The 15,995-nt window shown below is 36.2% G+C and overlaps 1 protein-coding gene across 1 annotated transcript in view; it reads left to right on the forward strand.

Moving 5' to 3' along the window:
• The window catches only part of LOC150083026 (DNA-dependent protein kinase catalytic subunit-like), a 387,849-nt gene that overhangs the window by 284,438 nt on the left and 87,416 nt on the right, over positions 1–15,995 (forward strand). Inside the window, exon 17 of the mRNA XM_090378359.1 lies at positions 440–553. Within this exon, the coding sequence (XP_090234485.1) occupies positions 440–553 (114 nt within the window). The remainder of the gene's footprint in view (positions 1–439; positions 554–15,995) is intronic.

Below are 15,995 nucleotides of genomic sequence, written 5' to 3' on the forward strand. Positions count from 1 at the left end.
GATGGAATAAAACCTGGAAAAACCAAACAAATAACAAATTATATCAAATACAGCAAGAACCAAACAGTGGAAATTAATCTTTTGCTAAACAGATGTTACATACATAAAGAATAAGAAAAATAAGAAAACTACCTTTGTATGATTTAAGATTAAATTTAATTTAATTATATCATTAGATTTAATTTAATCATATCAAATATTAAATATTCATTAAATATAATTAAATTAAATTTAATTATATTTAATGAATATTTAATATTTGATATGATTAAATTAAATTTAATTATATTTAATGAAATCATATTTAAATTTAATTTAAATTTAAAGAATGTTAGAAAAGTAATTTTAACAGTCTTATTCAAATTTGATATGTCTTTGATTGTCATTAAGTATATTGTAAATCATTCCACTCTAATTCTATATTTTATTCTTCTCTTAGACTTTACCAGAACCTCCAAAATGGCTTGCTTTCATATGTGAGAAATTAAGAGATTCAGCTGTTTACAGAAATGTGAAACTTTTTCTTACAAGACTCATTATTATTAATTCCAAGGTACTGTGAATGTAAATTATTATTACTTCATTTACTATGTTTTTAATTATTTTCCCAGAGTTTGGAAAATTTTTATGATATCTAAGTTACTGCTTATATCTGAAGCCTACTGAAAAAGTATTGCCTGCAGGAAAAGGCAATACTTTTTCCTATCTACCGTCTCATTGGCACGTGGGTAGGTACCCAGGTGTTGCAATAGTGGCAACCCAGTTATGAAGTATAACTTCACAATGTGAGAGATGCCAGATGGGGTACAACAGCATAGACTGAAAATATTTAGGGCTAAAGCCTCAACTTATGGAAAATTCACTAGACGTAACAGGTTATTGCTTTAGCATCATGTTTATATGTAGGGAATTACCGAAAATGGTAAAATAATATCATTTTTATCAAAGGCAGAGAGTTCAAACAGCATGGAAACGGCTATCTAAGTGGTGGTATCCACTGAGAATAAGTAACAGTAGTCTTCTTCACTGGTTAAGCATTACTTATTCAAGGTAGTGGAATATCAGGAAACTCTTTTTGAAGGTAATACAATAATAATAATACAGCACATCCAGTAGAGACAATAACTAGATTTTTAATAACTAAGTAAGTTAAGACTAATTCGTAGCTTTCAGGGTAAACGAACCTCTTCTTCAGCAAGTGAATAAACGCATACAGAATACTAACAAAATACAGATGTTAGAGATAAAATAAATACTAAATGAGTTGTGCATGCTCAGATGTGCATATGGTCACAAGATTGTGCAAACATTCATTCACTAGATCTGTGTTCATTGTTAGTGCACAGAGTTGTATGGGATTGCTGCCTGCATTTGTTGTGTTTCAAAATCGTTGATTCAAAGATGGGGTGTAGCCTTGTACCCTTGCAGTAATTTAAGGCTTTTGGACAGCTTGATATATTTAATGATTATAGCCAAAGGCAGTGACAACAGTGCCAGGATTGGTCAATCACCTCACAATCGCATCTGGGGTTAAGGTCATGATGGGTTTACCAGAAATGTTCTGCAATTGCAGAGTGATCGGTGTCACCCAGGCGAATTGATCTGTTATGCTCTGCGAGATGATCCTGAAAGAGTTTTGAGCTCTCCCCAGTATAGCAACTGCTGCAATCATGGAAAGTTACATGGTATACTATTCCACTACTATATTATGAAACAACAGGGACTACCTTTATTTTAGATATAGGAAGCTTCTTTTCCAGCCAACTCTCCTGGTTCAACGCACTAATAATTCCTAGACCAGAGAACGTAAGTGCCTACCAGGGAGTTGTATGCATTTCATGCAGTATTCACGTAAGATCTTAGAAATCTGGTCTGACATGCCCGGATAGTAAGGAATGTAGGCAGTAGGCAAAATTTCATACGGGGATGATGGCCTCGGATGAGTTGCAAGTTCTTGTGCTTGTACAAGCATCTGTCTAATACATGGGTTGGGTACCCACAATTGGCTAGTCACCTTTTACTCTGGAAATCTCAGTGTACCCAGCTTCCTCTGAGCTGGAATGGCTCCAGTCTCAAGAGAATAGAGCATATGCAGTGCTGTTTAGATGGCAAGGTGCATGGTCTGATCTGTAGTTAGTAAACTGCTCGCATCACATTGTCCTCTGTACACTGAGATTTCCAGACATGGGCCCACTCGCTTCACTAGAACATCTAGGATTGGAAGGGACCCATTCACTTCTAACCTCAAAGTAGACTGGATGAACAGTGATAAGCAGTTGAGGTACTCTAACAAACCTCAAAGTAGACTGGATGAACAGTGATAAGCAGTTTAGGTACTCTAACAGTGTTGACTCTGAACGATGGTTCATAATCCCACATGGTTCAGTGTTGACTCTGAACCATGTGGGATTATGGTGAAGATATCACCAACATATCTGCACAACATTGTAATTACTACTGGTGGGCTCAGGAATATCCGTTCTTCTAATTCCTCCATAGCAATGTTAGCAACGACAGAGCTGACAGGGGTTCCCATAGCTGTACCGTGTATTTGTTTGTACAGGGAAATGCCAAAGGCAATGACACCACCAGGTTGAGGACAAGCATAGGTTGAGTGCAGTACAGATGTCCTCTGTAGATAGCGATGTTCTATTCGATAGGCTGTGGTCACTGTCTAGAAGTCACCTGGTACAGACAATGGCCTGTTGGACAGTTGTTGTTGTTCTTGTTTGTTTTTTAGGAGCATTAGCAACTAAGGCCATATTGCTCCGGGGATATGCGGTGATCATTCCCTGACCTTTCCACATCCTCCGTATTTGGTGGTGACGGGCTCGAACCCCGGTCTAATCAAAAAGCATGTGCTACGCACTGCTGCTCCTGCCCACCTGTCTATGGAGGCACCCTGTTGGACAGAAATGGATGTTGGTTATTATTGGTTAGTTATTTGTTTTTTTTAGGAGCATTAGCAACTAAACTAAGGCCATATTGCTCCGGGAATATGCGGTGGTCATTCCCTGACCTTTCCGCATCCTCCGTATTTGGTGGTGACGGGCTCGAACCCCGGTTTAATCAAGAAGCGTGTGCTACGCACTGCTGCTCCTTCCCACCTGGCTACGGAGGCGCCCTAGAAATGGATGTAAACAGAGAGACAACATCGAAGGACGTCATGATCTCACTGTCACAGACTGTAAGTTCTTTGATTAGGTGCAGGAATTCCTAGCTGTTGATGACAGTATGGATGGTATTTCTCTCTAGGGGTGTTAGGGGTCGTGCGATGTGTTTTTACAGTTTGTACGTTGGTGAATTGCAACAGGTCGGAGAGGAATACCTGGCTTGTGAATCTTCGGTAGTCCATAAAATTGTGGAAGTTCGTAGCCCATGGCATGCAATTGCCATCGTGTCAATGTTGAAATCTTCCCAGATTTGAACCATTCATAGATAAGTTTTTTGATGTTTGCTTCTAGACGTCCTAAGTCTTTTTGAAGGTATTCACAATATGAGATGATAAAAATGATGCCATTTTACCATTTTCAGTAATTCGCTATGTACAAACATGATGCTAATATGCTAACTTATTATGTCTAGTGAATTTGCCGTAAGTTGAGGCTTTAGTCCTGAATATTTTCAGACCTGGTCAGACTTAATTGAACATAGCCCCAGGGCTTGAAAAAAATTTTGGCTGTTGCAGAGAGTGCATGTGCTTTAAGTTGGCTCCAGCAAATTAATTGAAGGGATAAAGAACAATTGTGTAGTAGATTTTTCCCTTAATTTGTTTAAATCTTTTAAATTTAATTTAGCTAATTTTGTCAAATTAATTTCCATAATATTTTGTAAATTTAATTTTTGCATTTTTTTTAACTTAGGTAAGTTTTAATTAGTTCAGTAGTAAAATTTTGGTAATAGCTTAATTGCTATAATACTTTGTTAATTTAAACTCTGTAATATTTTTTTCAATTGAAATTCCATTATATTTTGTTAATTTAAATTCTGTAATGTATTCTATGTTCGTATGACATAATTATTTTTACAAGAACCATTCAGAGAAGTTATGAGTTCGTTTCGTGTACAGCCTGTGTTCTGAAGTTAATTTAGTAGATAAACCAATCTCAACGGATGACTGTTTTCTTTACTCCCGATGTAAGGAGTGCACTAATCTCAAATTAAAACTTTGTGCATTATTAGATTAATTTTAGATGAAGAATTGAGTTCTTCCCTTCGAGAAAAGTAAAATTAAGTAGTTGTCAGGGAGCCAAGACTGAATATTACTTGGTAAATTAAAAGGAATTAAACAAAACCAATTGCATTGTAATTTTTGTGATAAAACTTGTTTCTTGAAATAAAGGAAGAATAAATTTGATTTCACTGTGTTCAAATGTGAGTTTAAGTGAAATTGCTCTGGTTCAAGAAGAGCACTTGGTTTATTTGGGTGGTAGGAGGAAGTGTTTGTTTTTTTGCTGGGAGCAGCAATTGATGATGTTACCAACAGATTCCTAGGTTTTAAGGGTGGAAAAGGAAGCATTATTATTGATGTAGGGACTGATGTTAGTTAAATAAATTTGAGCTGACGATTTGTTGGATAAATATAGGTCCATTCTGGTGGGGGTGGAGGAGGCCACACATCGGGTCTGATTTGGCATATGTCTGCAATTATGCCCAATCATGGTAGAAGGGATTATATGTTGAGAGCGGCCCTGGGTGCTAGGCATTTCCATGGCCAAGCGATTCTCGTGCGATTGAGGAGCATTTTTCTGTAAGTGGCTAGGTTCTCCTTTGTTTTTCTCTCTTACTTATTAAACTTTTCCATTAAGTAGCTCTACTTTCTTTAAATCACTAAGAAGAGAGCCCAGAAGAAGGAAAGTACCATTTTCTTTAATTTAATTTGTCTTATTAACTGTACTAACCTCTACGCTTGGCCACAAAGCGGCACTTCTCCTGCCTCCCTGTGGTAGGGCCAGTAACCTGGGTGGTAAAAATAAACCCCCAGGGCCAAAAGGAGTTATCATGGATACAAATAATTATCTACCTTTAGAGCCTTCGAGCTCAAGGCAAGAAATTTCTGATGTTGACCATGACTCTATTCAACCAAAAAGCTTCAAAGGGATGCAAAGTGTCATAATGATATACCGAATTTCTTGGCGGTACATTCTCTGTCAACCCAACATGTAGGCAAGTTATCACCATTCTTAATACAGTAATGGTTAGAATCTATTGCAGGGTCACCAAAATTGGTGAAGCGACTACAATCTGGAGACTTTCTGATTGAAACAGCCACCTCAAAACATTCTAAGTGGCTGTTAAACACAAAATCATTTGGGGGGGGCTGACAGTATCAGTTACTCCCAGCAGAACCTTAAATTCATCAAGAGGTGTGATCAGTGAGTGGGACCTAATTACAGTCTCTGAAGAAGAACTACTCCAAGAATTTAGTACTAAAAAGGTAATAAATGTGAAAAGAATTTTGATTAAAAAACGTGGAAATCTAACTCCAATTAGAACCATCATCTTAACATTCAGTACTCCAGACTTGCCATCCTTAATTAAAGCTGGCTATTTGAATTGTTGGATTAGACCATATATTCTGAATCCCATTCGTTGCTTTAAATACCAGAAATATGGTCATTCTCAGCAGGCGTGTTGAGGTGAAGCCATATGTCCCATCTGCCGATCGAAAGAGCACACTTAAGCAGATTGCTCAGTCAAAACACCTGTTTGTCCAAACTGCAAAGGAAGCCATCCAGCCTTTTCCAAAACTTGTGAGCTATAGATAACAAGAAGAAAATTAAAAAATACAAAATAGAAAATAAAGTCATGTTTCCCGAGGCATTGTAGGCAAGTTATGTTGACTATGCCTAGTAGTCGTTCTTATGCAGCTTGCACTCGAAACTTTGTTTCTACTGCAGATCAAACAGATGTATCCGTTCTGTTTAACACCTCTCTAGCGAATTAGCTTAAATCTCCTCTTTCAACCTCTAAAAAACCTACTCCTCCAAAAAATACTAGCGAAACCACAAATACTGCAATCAGCATCCCTGTTCATATTCCATCAGTTCCAGTTGAAAAAGAACAAGTAAAATCTGACTCCGGCTCAAAAAAAAAAAAAATGGAACTCTCTCTCTCTAACAGTTTGAATGTATTTTTGCTGTTAGATACTGAGGAGCCCATTGTAGAACTCCAAGCAAATGACAGCATGGATATTGGATGCCCCACATTCCCAAAAAAAAAAAAAAAAAAAAGACTTGGAAAAAAGTCCAGCATACAAAAACCAGTCAGATGAATTACCCTCAGCTAAATCTAAATAATGCATAACATCATAAAATGGAACTGCCGAAGACTAAGCAGTCATTCTGATGACTTAAGCGATTTACTAGCTCAATTCAATCCAAGTTTCACCAAAATTCTCAAATTACGTGATATACAGACGAGATAGGAGATCAAAATCTCCTGCTTGCAGTGGAGTAGCTATTCTTGTTAATTCTGATATTCCATCTAGGCCGATCCAATCCATTTCTGCTATGGCATGGGGAGCTGAGAGATACTCTATTACATTTGTATTGTGCTAATATCCTGTCTCGTTTAGACTATGGTGCTAATGTATATGACTCAGCTAGGAAAAGTGCATTAATCAGACTTAATACCATCCAACTAAATCTAAATGTGCCCAGAGCAGTGCCCTTTGTACTGCTCTGGGTGCATTTAGAACATCCCCTGTACAGAGTCTGTATGTAGAAGCACAAACTTCCACTTCATCTTAGAAGGAAAATGCTGCTTCTAAATTATGCAGCTAATATTAAAATCAATATTCCAGGTGTGAAGCAAATCTTTTAGTCTGATGCCAGTTGGTCTATTTTCAGTCGGTTTACTGTTATAGAATGCTATCCATTCAGGGTTGGAAAGCAACGGTCAAACAGGATGAACCGGAAGGCTTTGAATTTTAGCTGCATAATTTAGAAGCAGCATTTTCCTTCTAAGATGAAGTGGAAGTTTGTGTCTGTAAATCTCCCTCACTGTGATACCCACTTTCAGCAATGGGGAAAAAAATCCCTGGCAGATGAAAATATCAAACAACTACATAAAGAACATGCCTTCAACAATATACAAAGCTGCCAAATATATACAGATGGCTATATTCAGTTTCAGTATCATTTGTCTTTCTGTATTACATTCATGGCTGCTGATTTAAGTCTTTTGTTTTCCCTTAATGCTTGTTTTGCTTTTCTTGTGTTAAATCTTCTTATGTCCTCTCTGAGTTTCTTTCTACTGTTTTTACATAACTCATTATACTCAAATGTTTATCTTGCTCTTCATTTGTCGTCTTCGGTTGATCAAGGCAAATGTTTTTTGACTAATTTTTTTTTTAATTTGGATTTCTTTTTACCTATGGGTTTCTTGGGCTTTATCTATCACTTTCAGGAAGTTGTATTCCTCGTCAAATCTTGGTGCTGAAAAGTCTTCAGAAGCTCAAACTTGTTCTGAAGTTCCAGTACAATATTGCCTTTTCTCCTCTTCTGTTATCTCTAAGACTTTGGTATTATTTTCTTGAGTCAGTTTTTTTTTTTTTTTTTTTTTTTACATCTATATCAAGTGTGCATCTTATCATTCTGTGATCACTTCCAACATTTACCTTGTTCAGGATGGTAACATCGTTCACAATATATCTTCTGTTTGGGAGGAAGAAGTTGATTTCATTAGTTAGGCTATTTCATGTCCAGTTTCTGTTCACCCTTTTCTTGAAAAAAAAAAAAAAAAAAAAAAAAAAAGTGTTTTTTGCTGACATGCCTCGAGATTCTGCAAATTCCACTAGCCTTTCTTTCACCAATTCCAAAATTTTGTATAGTTTACTTTTCTGTACTGTTTTGTCTATTTCCAACCTTAGAATTGAAGTCCTCCACATAATGGTGTAGTGAGTTTTCTGTTCATCTAGGAGCCTCTCAATTTTGGTGTACATTTCTTCAACCTATCTGTTATCACAGCTTGATATTGGTGCATAAATCATTATAACCTTTAGTTTATACCTCTTAGAAATCTGAGAAGTAGTCTTGACACCAGTGCTGATGTACCTTTGGATTCCAAAATGTTTTTTTTTATATCTTTATGAACCAGAAAGCCAACTTCATCTTTGCTCTTTTCACCATTTCCATTGGTGTACAGCAGATTTCCACTTGATAAACTTATAAATGATTCATTTTTTCTTTTAGTTTCAGTTAAACTGATGACATCCCAATTCACATTTTCTAATTCCTTTTCCAGCTGTAATATCCTATCTTCACCATTGAGCGATCTTACATTGTAACAAGCCAAGTTAAGTTTCCATGCATGGCAACTTGTTTGTACCCAGAGATTCTTAGCACCCTCTGCTTGCACTGTGATCCTTTTGCTGCCATAAGAAGGGGAGTTAAAGCTGCTGGGGACTGAGGGCCATTTGTTTTGTCATTTTGTCATGTGCTGGAGGGTTTGTTCTTTTCCTTTTCACGCTGACCAGACATCTTGAAGAGAAGCACTGTACGCGTTCGTTTCCACCAAAGTGATGTAACAGGGCTTGTCATTGAGAAGGTGTGTATGAGTGGATTTTAGGGAGGCAGGCCAGCCAGACCTCCTAAGTCTTCAAAAATAGAAAGATATTGGATCCATCAGTGTTTTAGACTGAGTGTTTGATAACACACAGGATGCCTGTTCCCCTCCAAGCCCCCAATTTTTTTCAAGTACACGAATACAAATAAGAAGAAAATGAATCACATTGGACCCTTGTGTAATGGGTGTGGGGAAAGTCTTAGGTAATTCAGCTGATGTATTAAATAGATACTTCACAATGATGAATTGAGGCACCTCTCTCACCATGAAGACCTTTCATGGTGAGGAGAAGCTGTGTGAATGAGAATATATGAGGCTCTGTGAGATATATGATATTAGCAATTTCAAAATTAAGATGATTGTTTATTAGAAAAACTTTGAAGCCTAAAGACAGGTAAAGTTCCTAGAGATGATTCATTTTTTGATGGCATATACCCAATCATTTTGAGGAAAGGAAGTGGCTTTAGATACTTTTGGAATCTCACATCACCTGTCCAAACTATTGTACAGGTGATGTGGGAATTTTTTTTCCCTTTGGCTGATGCTGTATAAACTTGTTTTCTTGCATCATTTTGTCCTACTAATAATAATGTGAGCAGCAAAGATTGAATTGCTAGCCTTATGGATATTAAGGTCATCAACAGCCATTTGACCTTGAAAGTTTGGAATGCTGTTCAAGGTAATTGAATATATGATGATCAGTAGAGCGCTCAGAGGAGAGCTCTGTGGCATTCCACAAAAAAAAAAATAAACAGCAAAATGTCCCTTAAGAACAACCTTTGCTGATTTGCTATTTAACAACTGAACTGGGCCGTTTTAATGCATGGGTGCACCCCGAGGACGCCAGAGTCCTCGGCCTACGGGGACCTCACTTAAGATTAGGAATGTGACTAAGAGACACCCAGAACAAAATTTAAACTGAATAGGGGACACATTTGGAAATTCACAGGCGGGCCGAGAATTCTTAGAACGGTCCTGCAACTGAATTTAATAGTCAAGTAATTTAGTGGTCAACTAAAAGTAAAGGTAGAATTCCCCAAGACAATAACTTAGAATCAAGCACTTTAGTATGAAAAGCTTTGGTAATGTCTAAGAATAGATAATCAGTCTGATGACCCTTATTGAGATTAACCTGCTTGAAGTGCAGAAATAAGACCAAATTGGAACAGATTGATGTGCATAAATCTGAACTGAAATTTGTGGATAAATGGATGGACTCAACGTATGCACTCAAATTCTTGATGATTGCCTTTCTAAGATCCTGGCTAAAATGTTAATAATCAATATGTGTCGCTAATTACAGGTATGATATTTATTTTCTCAATTTATGAAAATTGGAACTAAATGTGAGCTTCTGAAAGCATTATGATAACACTAGAGGAAATTGTGAAACTGAACAAATTAGTAAGAATAGGCATTGTTTTTGAGCATTTTCTGAGGCACTTTTCTGTTTGAGTATGCAAAGATCAAATGCTAATGTGCTGACCGGGCTAGCCAGGTGGGTAAAGTGCCTGCCTGGCAACCCAAAGGTCGCGGGTTCGGGTCCTAACTCGGGCTTGGATTGGATCAGAGTAGAAAATGCAAAAACCTTGGGAGGTGCAATATGGCCACAGAAGCCAATGTGCCAACAACTAACAAAAAAAAAAAAAAAAAAAAAAAAATTGCTAATGTATTATATCCATGACTAATTAAATAGCAAGGTTGTTTTCACTGTTGAACCAGACATTAAAAAAAATAAACACTAATTACATTTTTAATAAAAACAATTTATACTTTTTAATGCAAATCAGTGAATTTACATGATATTTAGATGCCAATTTCTATTTTGTAATTGATTTTGCTCTAATATACCAAACTTTTGCATGAAATGAAAAATAATGTATGTGTATATTTTGAATTTATGTATTTTGAATATTTAATTTTATTTGTATTTTATTTAATTTTTAATTTTTAATTATTTTGAATATTTAATTTTATTTAATTGTATTTTGAATAATTAAATTTAAGTATTTTGAATATTTAACAGACAATTTTCACTACAGAGTATTAAGAACAAATGGTAACGTATGCAGCTATGCAATCACCACCTTAAATTAATATTTCCTTTAGTTGTTTACACAGTCAAACACTATTACATAAAGTATTTTCTGTATATATAGATGAATTTATGCTTTTTTTTTGTTGATCACATGAATCTCTTTTCAAATACTGGCTTCAGTTTAACATCATCACTCCTTCACATTTAACCTGGCATAATTTCTCTGTAGTCCTAATATCTTATTGAAACATTTTACACTGTCTTCATTTGCTGCATCAACACACTGTAGAAAATTAAGGTGGTTGTGCAGCAAATTTACCTTCACACTTATACTGCAGCATAGTTCTTTTTTAAACTGGTAAGCATGTTGTTAACAAATTTCTTTGGTCCTTTGATTTAAAAATACCTAAAGTTTTTCTTAGTGCTCTTGAATTCTAACCTCACCTGACTTCTTTCAGAGACACAGAAGTTACAATATTATTGTGTCAGCAGCTTTCTGATTTTATCTGTTAAAAAAATACAAAAGGAGTGGAGTTTAGCATCAGTTATTTTATGAAAATTTGAAACAGTGTACTGAAATAAGCTTCCCTTTTTATATATAATCTTAAAAAACTGTTTCAATTGTAGCAGTGGGAGAAACACTGCTTGGAGAAACAACTTGATGAAATTTTTGCTTCAGGTGTGAGGTTATCAGCAACCGTCTTTAGTCCTACTGTCCCTTTTATATAGAGATCAAGGGAATTTTTTGTAGCCCCACTTCAAATCACTACATATTAAGCTATTCATGTTAGTGCAGCATTACAGAGTTTCACATAAATCCTGCCATACTTTTGCAAATAATGACTGTAATAATGATACATTAATTTGTAATTCCTCAGTGCAGTAAGCAAGAAATAAGTGCAAAATAACAATATCAATTGCAATTAACTAAAAAAAAAAAGCAAAAGATATAGGGGAAAAAAAAAAACTGGCAGCCTTGGTAATTGCTGAGATGGTGCCTATCATTTGTGTTATTGCTCTAGGTTTCGGCCTGTTTAAAATTTACTGTTTTGGTGAGTTTTAAAAGTTGTTCTCATGAAAATCATCACAACAGATATTAAAAAATCCATACTGTATTTCATCACTATGCTTGAAAACTGATAGTGGATGTCTTAGTAATAGTAGTGATGGCAAGCTTTCTGCTTTAAAAATATTTGGACTGTAACTCCTTTCAAAAGTGATGCACTGTGTTAAATAAATTTAATGTTTCACACTGAAGCAAAGAATAGTTGACTAATTTTCTGACTTGTAAAAATAAGTTACATAGATTTCTGCTATTTGCTTCTTGCTATTTTTTTCCTGATATATTATGTTGAAAACTTTCTAAATCTACTTAGTAACTCCACTGATTTGACAGAGTTGACCAAACAAGGTCTTACTGTTTTAGCTCAGCGATTGTAGTGGAAAATTCAACCAAAAAAAAAAATAAAACAACACTTCCACATCCCATTTCACTTATTCATTCTCTCCAATAGTTTCTCTAGTTCTTCCTTGAATTTATTTGCACTATAAACTTCTGCAACAACAGATGATAATTTGTTCCAGCAATCAATGACCTACTGGCTAGAGGCAAACCTACACACATCTATTCTGCAAGCATCCTTAATTTGAATTTATGTTCCCCTCATGTGTAGTCTGAGGAAGAGGAAGAATCCCATCAACATTTAACTTGCTCAATCCATTTAACGCCTTCAACACCTCATTCAGATAATCTTGTAGGTGCCTAGTCTCTAGACACTGCAATTTACAGAACTGAAGACTTTCTCAGTAAGAATGCCCTTGTCCAGTCTCATTGCCCTTCTCTGTATTCGTTCTAGCAGCTTTACATCCTTCCTAAAATGAGGCCTCCAGAACTGTATGCAATACTCAAGATGTGGCCTGGCCATTGCCTTATACAGTGGGATAAATGCCTCTTTATCCCTGCTAGCAAAATTCCTGTACATCATTGACAAAACTCCATAACCTGTCCTGGCATCCGGTGGGCATTGCTGAGAGAACTTCATATCTGACTGCACAATTACCCCAAGTCTTTTTCATTTTCCACTACCCTGAGTGTAGTACCACACAGTTGGTGTGTGCTATAGAGTTACTGCTACCCATCATATGCAGTACTTTGCATTTGTTCAAATTCAGTTGCCATTTCTCAGCCCATTGTCCTAACTTTTCTAGATCCAATTGCAGTATCATACTGTCATTAACCACCCTGCCAACTTTTCTATCATCTGAAAGCTGGGACCTTAAGCTGAATATGCCTTCATAAATATAATTGATACATATATAAAACAAAAATGGGCCCAACATTGATGGGCCCATTTTTGAAATGACACCATCGAGAACAAAAATGGGCTGAACTTGGGGGACTCCACTAATAACATTAGTCCATGAAGAGTAATGTCCATTGATTACTGATCTCTGTGTTCTCCCACCCAACCATTCCTTTAACCATAGCAGCAACTTGCCCTTAAGGCGCCTCCGTAGCCAGGTGGGAAGGAGCAGCAGTGCGTAGCACACGCTTCTTGATTAGACCGGGGTTCGAGCCCGTCACCACCAAATACGGAGGATGCGGAAAGGTCAGGGAATGATCACCGCATATCCCAGAGCAATATGGCCTTAGTTGCTAATGCTCCTAAAAACCAAAATAAGAAGAACTTGCCCTTAATGCAACACAGCTGAAATTTGTACAACAGTCTTTTATATGCAACAGTATCAAAAGCTTTTATGAAATCTAAGTATATGATATCAAAATTATTTTTTTGCATCCAATTCCTTACTGGCTACATCATAATATCCAATTGAATTAGTCAAAAAAGATTTACCCTTAACAAACCCGTGCTGTGTCTGAAGTATAATTGCAGCCTTGTTGCAGATGATCCTTCATTACTACTTTTACCAATGACTATTATTTTTCCTGTAGCAGAAGTTAAACTAACAGGTCTATAATTACTCATGTCACCCTTTAATCCCTCTTTGTGAATTGAGGATATATTCACACATCTCCAATCTGCAGTAGAGTCCAAAGATTCTCTCATAATTATAGCAAATAGTTTGATACTTTCTTTGCTGCCTCCCTTAATATAATTGCATAGATCCCATCCACCCCAGGTGTCCTTCCTTAGCTCATCGATGGACTTGAACTCAGGTGTTTTCCACCCGGTGTGGGGAGGACGGAGATCTTACCAACTGTGCTACCCACAAGGACAAAACAAGATGGAATACTACTTTTAATCTGATTATCAGCAGCGATTACTTATGCATTAAGAATTTGTAGATAAAAGAACCAATAGGTGGCAGTTATTACAATGCATTGATTTTGGATTTACTTAAAGATGTGTGAGGGCTGATGACCCTCCTATGTGTGAGTCCTGTGGCACAATTTTATCTATTAGACACATTTTAATTGATTGTCCAGATTTTAGCAATATACGTTTTACCGCTTTTAACCATCTGACTGAGCCGTATACACTCAGTCAGATTTTATCTGACAATGACAATGTGTCTGCTGTTTTTAGCTATTTTAAATCAATAAAGGTTTTTACTTGTATTCAAAATTTATTTGTTGATCTTTCTTTATTGATTTATCTTTTTTACATTTTATACCGTTGTTATTTTATATCTTGACTTGGTGACCTTAATAATTAGGTCAGTGAAATCAAAATTTTTAAATATCACCTAGTTTTGGCGCATTATAGCCTTAGTTGCTAATGCGCCAATAAAACCTAACAAACCAAACCAAACCTTAAAGATGTAACTACCATCAAAGGTAAAGGTGACTATAGTGGTCTCACACAGTTTTTAAATTTGCCATCAGTAAATTGTAAATGAGACCATTGAGAAATGTTGGAATGAAAAGCCTAGAAGCTACTAGGCTTTTCTTTCCAACTAAGAAATACCATTCAAGAGGCCTAAATGAATGCCAGATGAACTAATGAGATTTGTGACAGAGAAACAAAATGCATGAGATGCATATAAATTATCAGGAGACAAAAAAGATGATGGTAGATATAAACTAGTTTGTAATCAAGTAACAAAGGAGGTCAGGCAAGTTAAAGCAACTTAAAAGAAATATTTGGAAAAGGATGTCAAAGAAAAACAGCAAAGAATCCTTTACTTATGTTAACACTAGAAGGAAGGGGATGATTCAAATTGGTCCAATTGATATCGATGGTTTGCCTTTTGATGAACCTGCTCAGGCAGCTGGCAAACTAAATGAGTATTTTTGCCTTTACAACATTCATACATGAGGAATTCTTTAGGGAAGGTGATGCCAGAAGTTTATCAAACTCTAGCAGAGAGCCAAATGATTTTGTAATAATTGAGAGAAAAATTAAGAGAAATGGTTGGAGTGCTTATGTCCCAGTACTTAAGTCACCCTAAACTGACTCAACATTGCACCGGTAACCCATATCGACTGAATGCACTGCCTTGGATTATATCTTCTTTTTTACTAAGAGCATAATCCCTTCCCACTCCTATCTTGTCTGTCCTTTGTGTATAACTCCTTCTTTTGGACAACTAATTCTGATATTATAAGGCTAGAAGAAACACAGTGCTGCCCGGAAATTGGGAAAATGTCACATTCTGCTACAGTATGTATAATGTATTTAGGAAAGTTAAGGAAGATAGAAGGAGTGGAGGGCTCATGCTTCTGATCAAAAGCAGCCTGAATACAAAAAAGTGCTTTTGCTGAGTCTGAATTTATGGTTGCCAGCATAGAATCATTGTGGTGTGAGTTAGTCAGAAGGAAAGTTATAATGAGATTGGGAGTAATGTACAGATGAGATTCTGTAGATTACTCCCATGAAGTGAATTTTTGACTATATGATGAAAATTTTTACCTGCAGGTTGAATGAGCAAACAAGCATGAATGTCTTATTTTGGGTGACTTTAATCTGCCCCGTATTGATTGGAATAAGTGGAAGGTAAACTTGCCATGGGGAAATTTTTTTTTAAAATAAACTAGATGATTGTTATTTGTACCAGCTGTATCTTTGTATTAAAGAAAGAAAATACTAGGAGCGAGAATATTCTTTGCCTCATCATTACTAATTACATTGTCAGGAAGTGCTCATGTGATTGCAGTTGGAAGATAAAGAAAGATGTTGCAGTATTAAAGGTAAAAAGCATGAGTTTTAATTTCAGAAAATTGGATTTTGACAGTTTAAGCACGACATGGCATTTTTGAGTTGGACAGATTTGCTGGTGGAAGGCAAATACATTTGAATTATGGAATACTTTTAAAGCAAAAATCACAGAATGCATCTACGCATATATACCATTAAGAAAACATTGCAGGAGGAGGAGGATGCTGAAATGGATGACTGTGAAGCTGGCTAATCAAATAGAGCAGAAA

Source organism: Mastigoproctus giganteus, chromosome 7 (assembly GCF_048544385.1).
Source record: "Mastigoproctus giganteus isolate SK-2022 chromosome 7, ASM4854438v1, whole genome shotgun sequence".
Lineage (NCBI taxonomy): Eukaryota > Metazoa > Arthropoda > Arachnida > Uropygi > Thelyphonidae > Mastigoproctus > Mastigoproctus giganteus.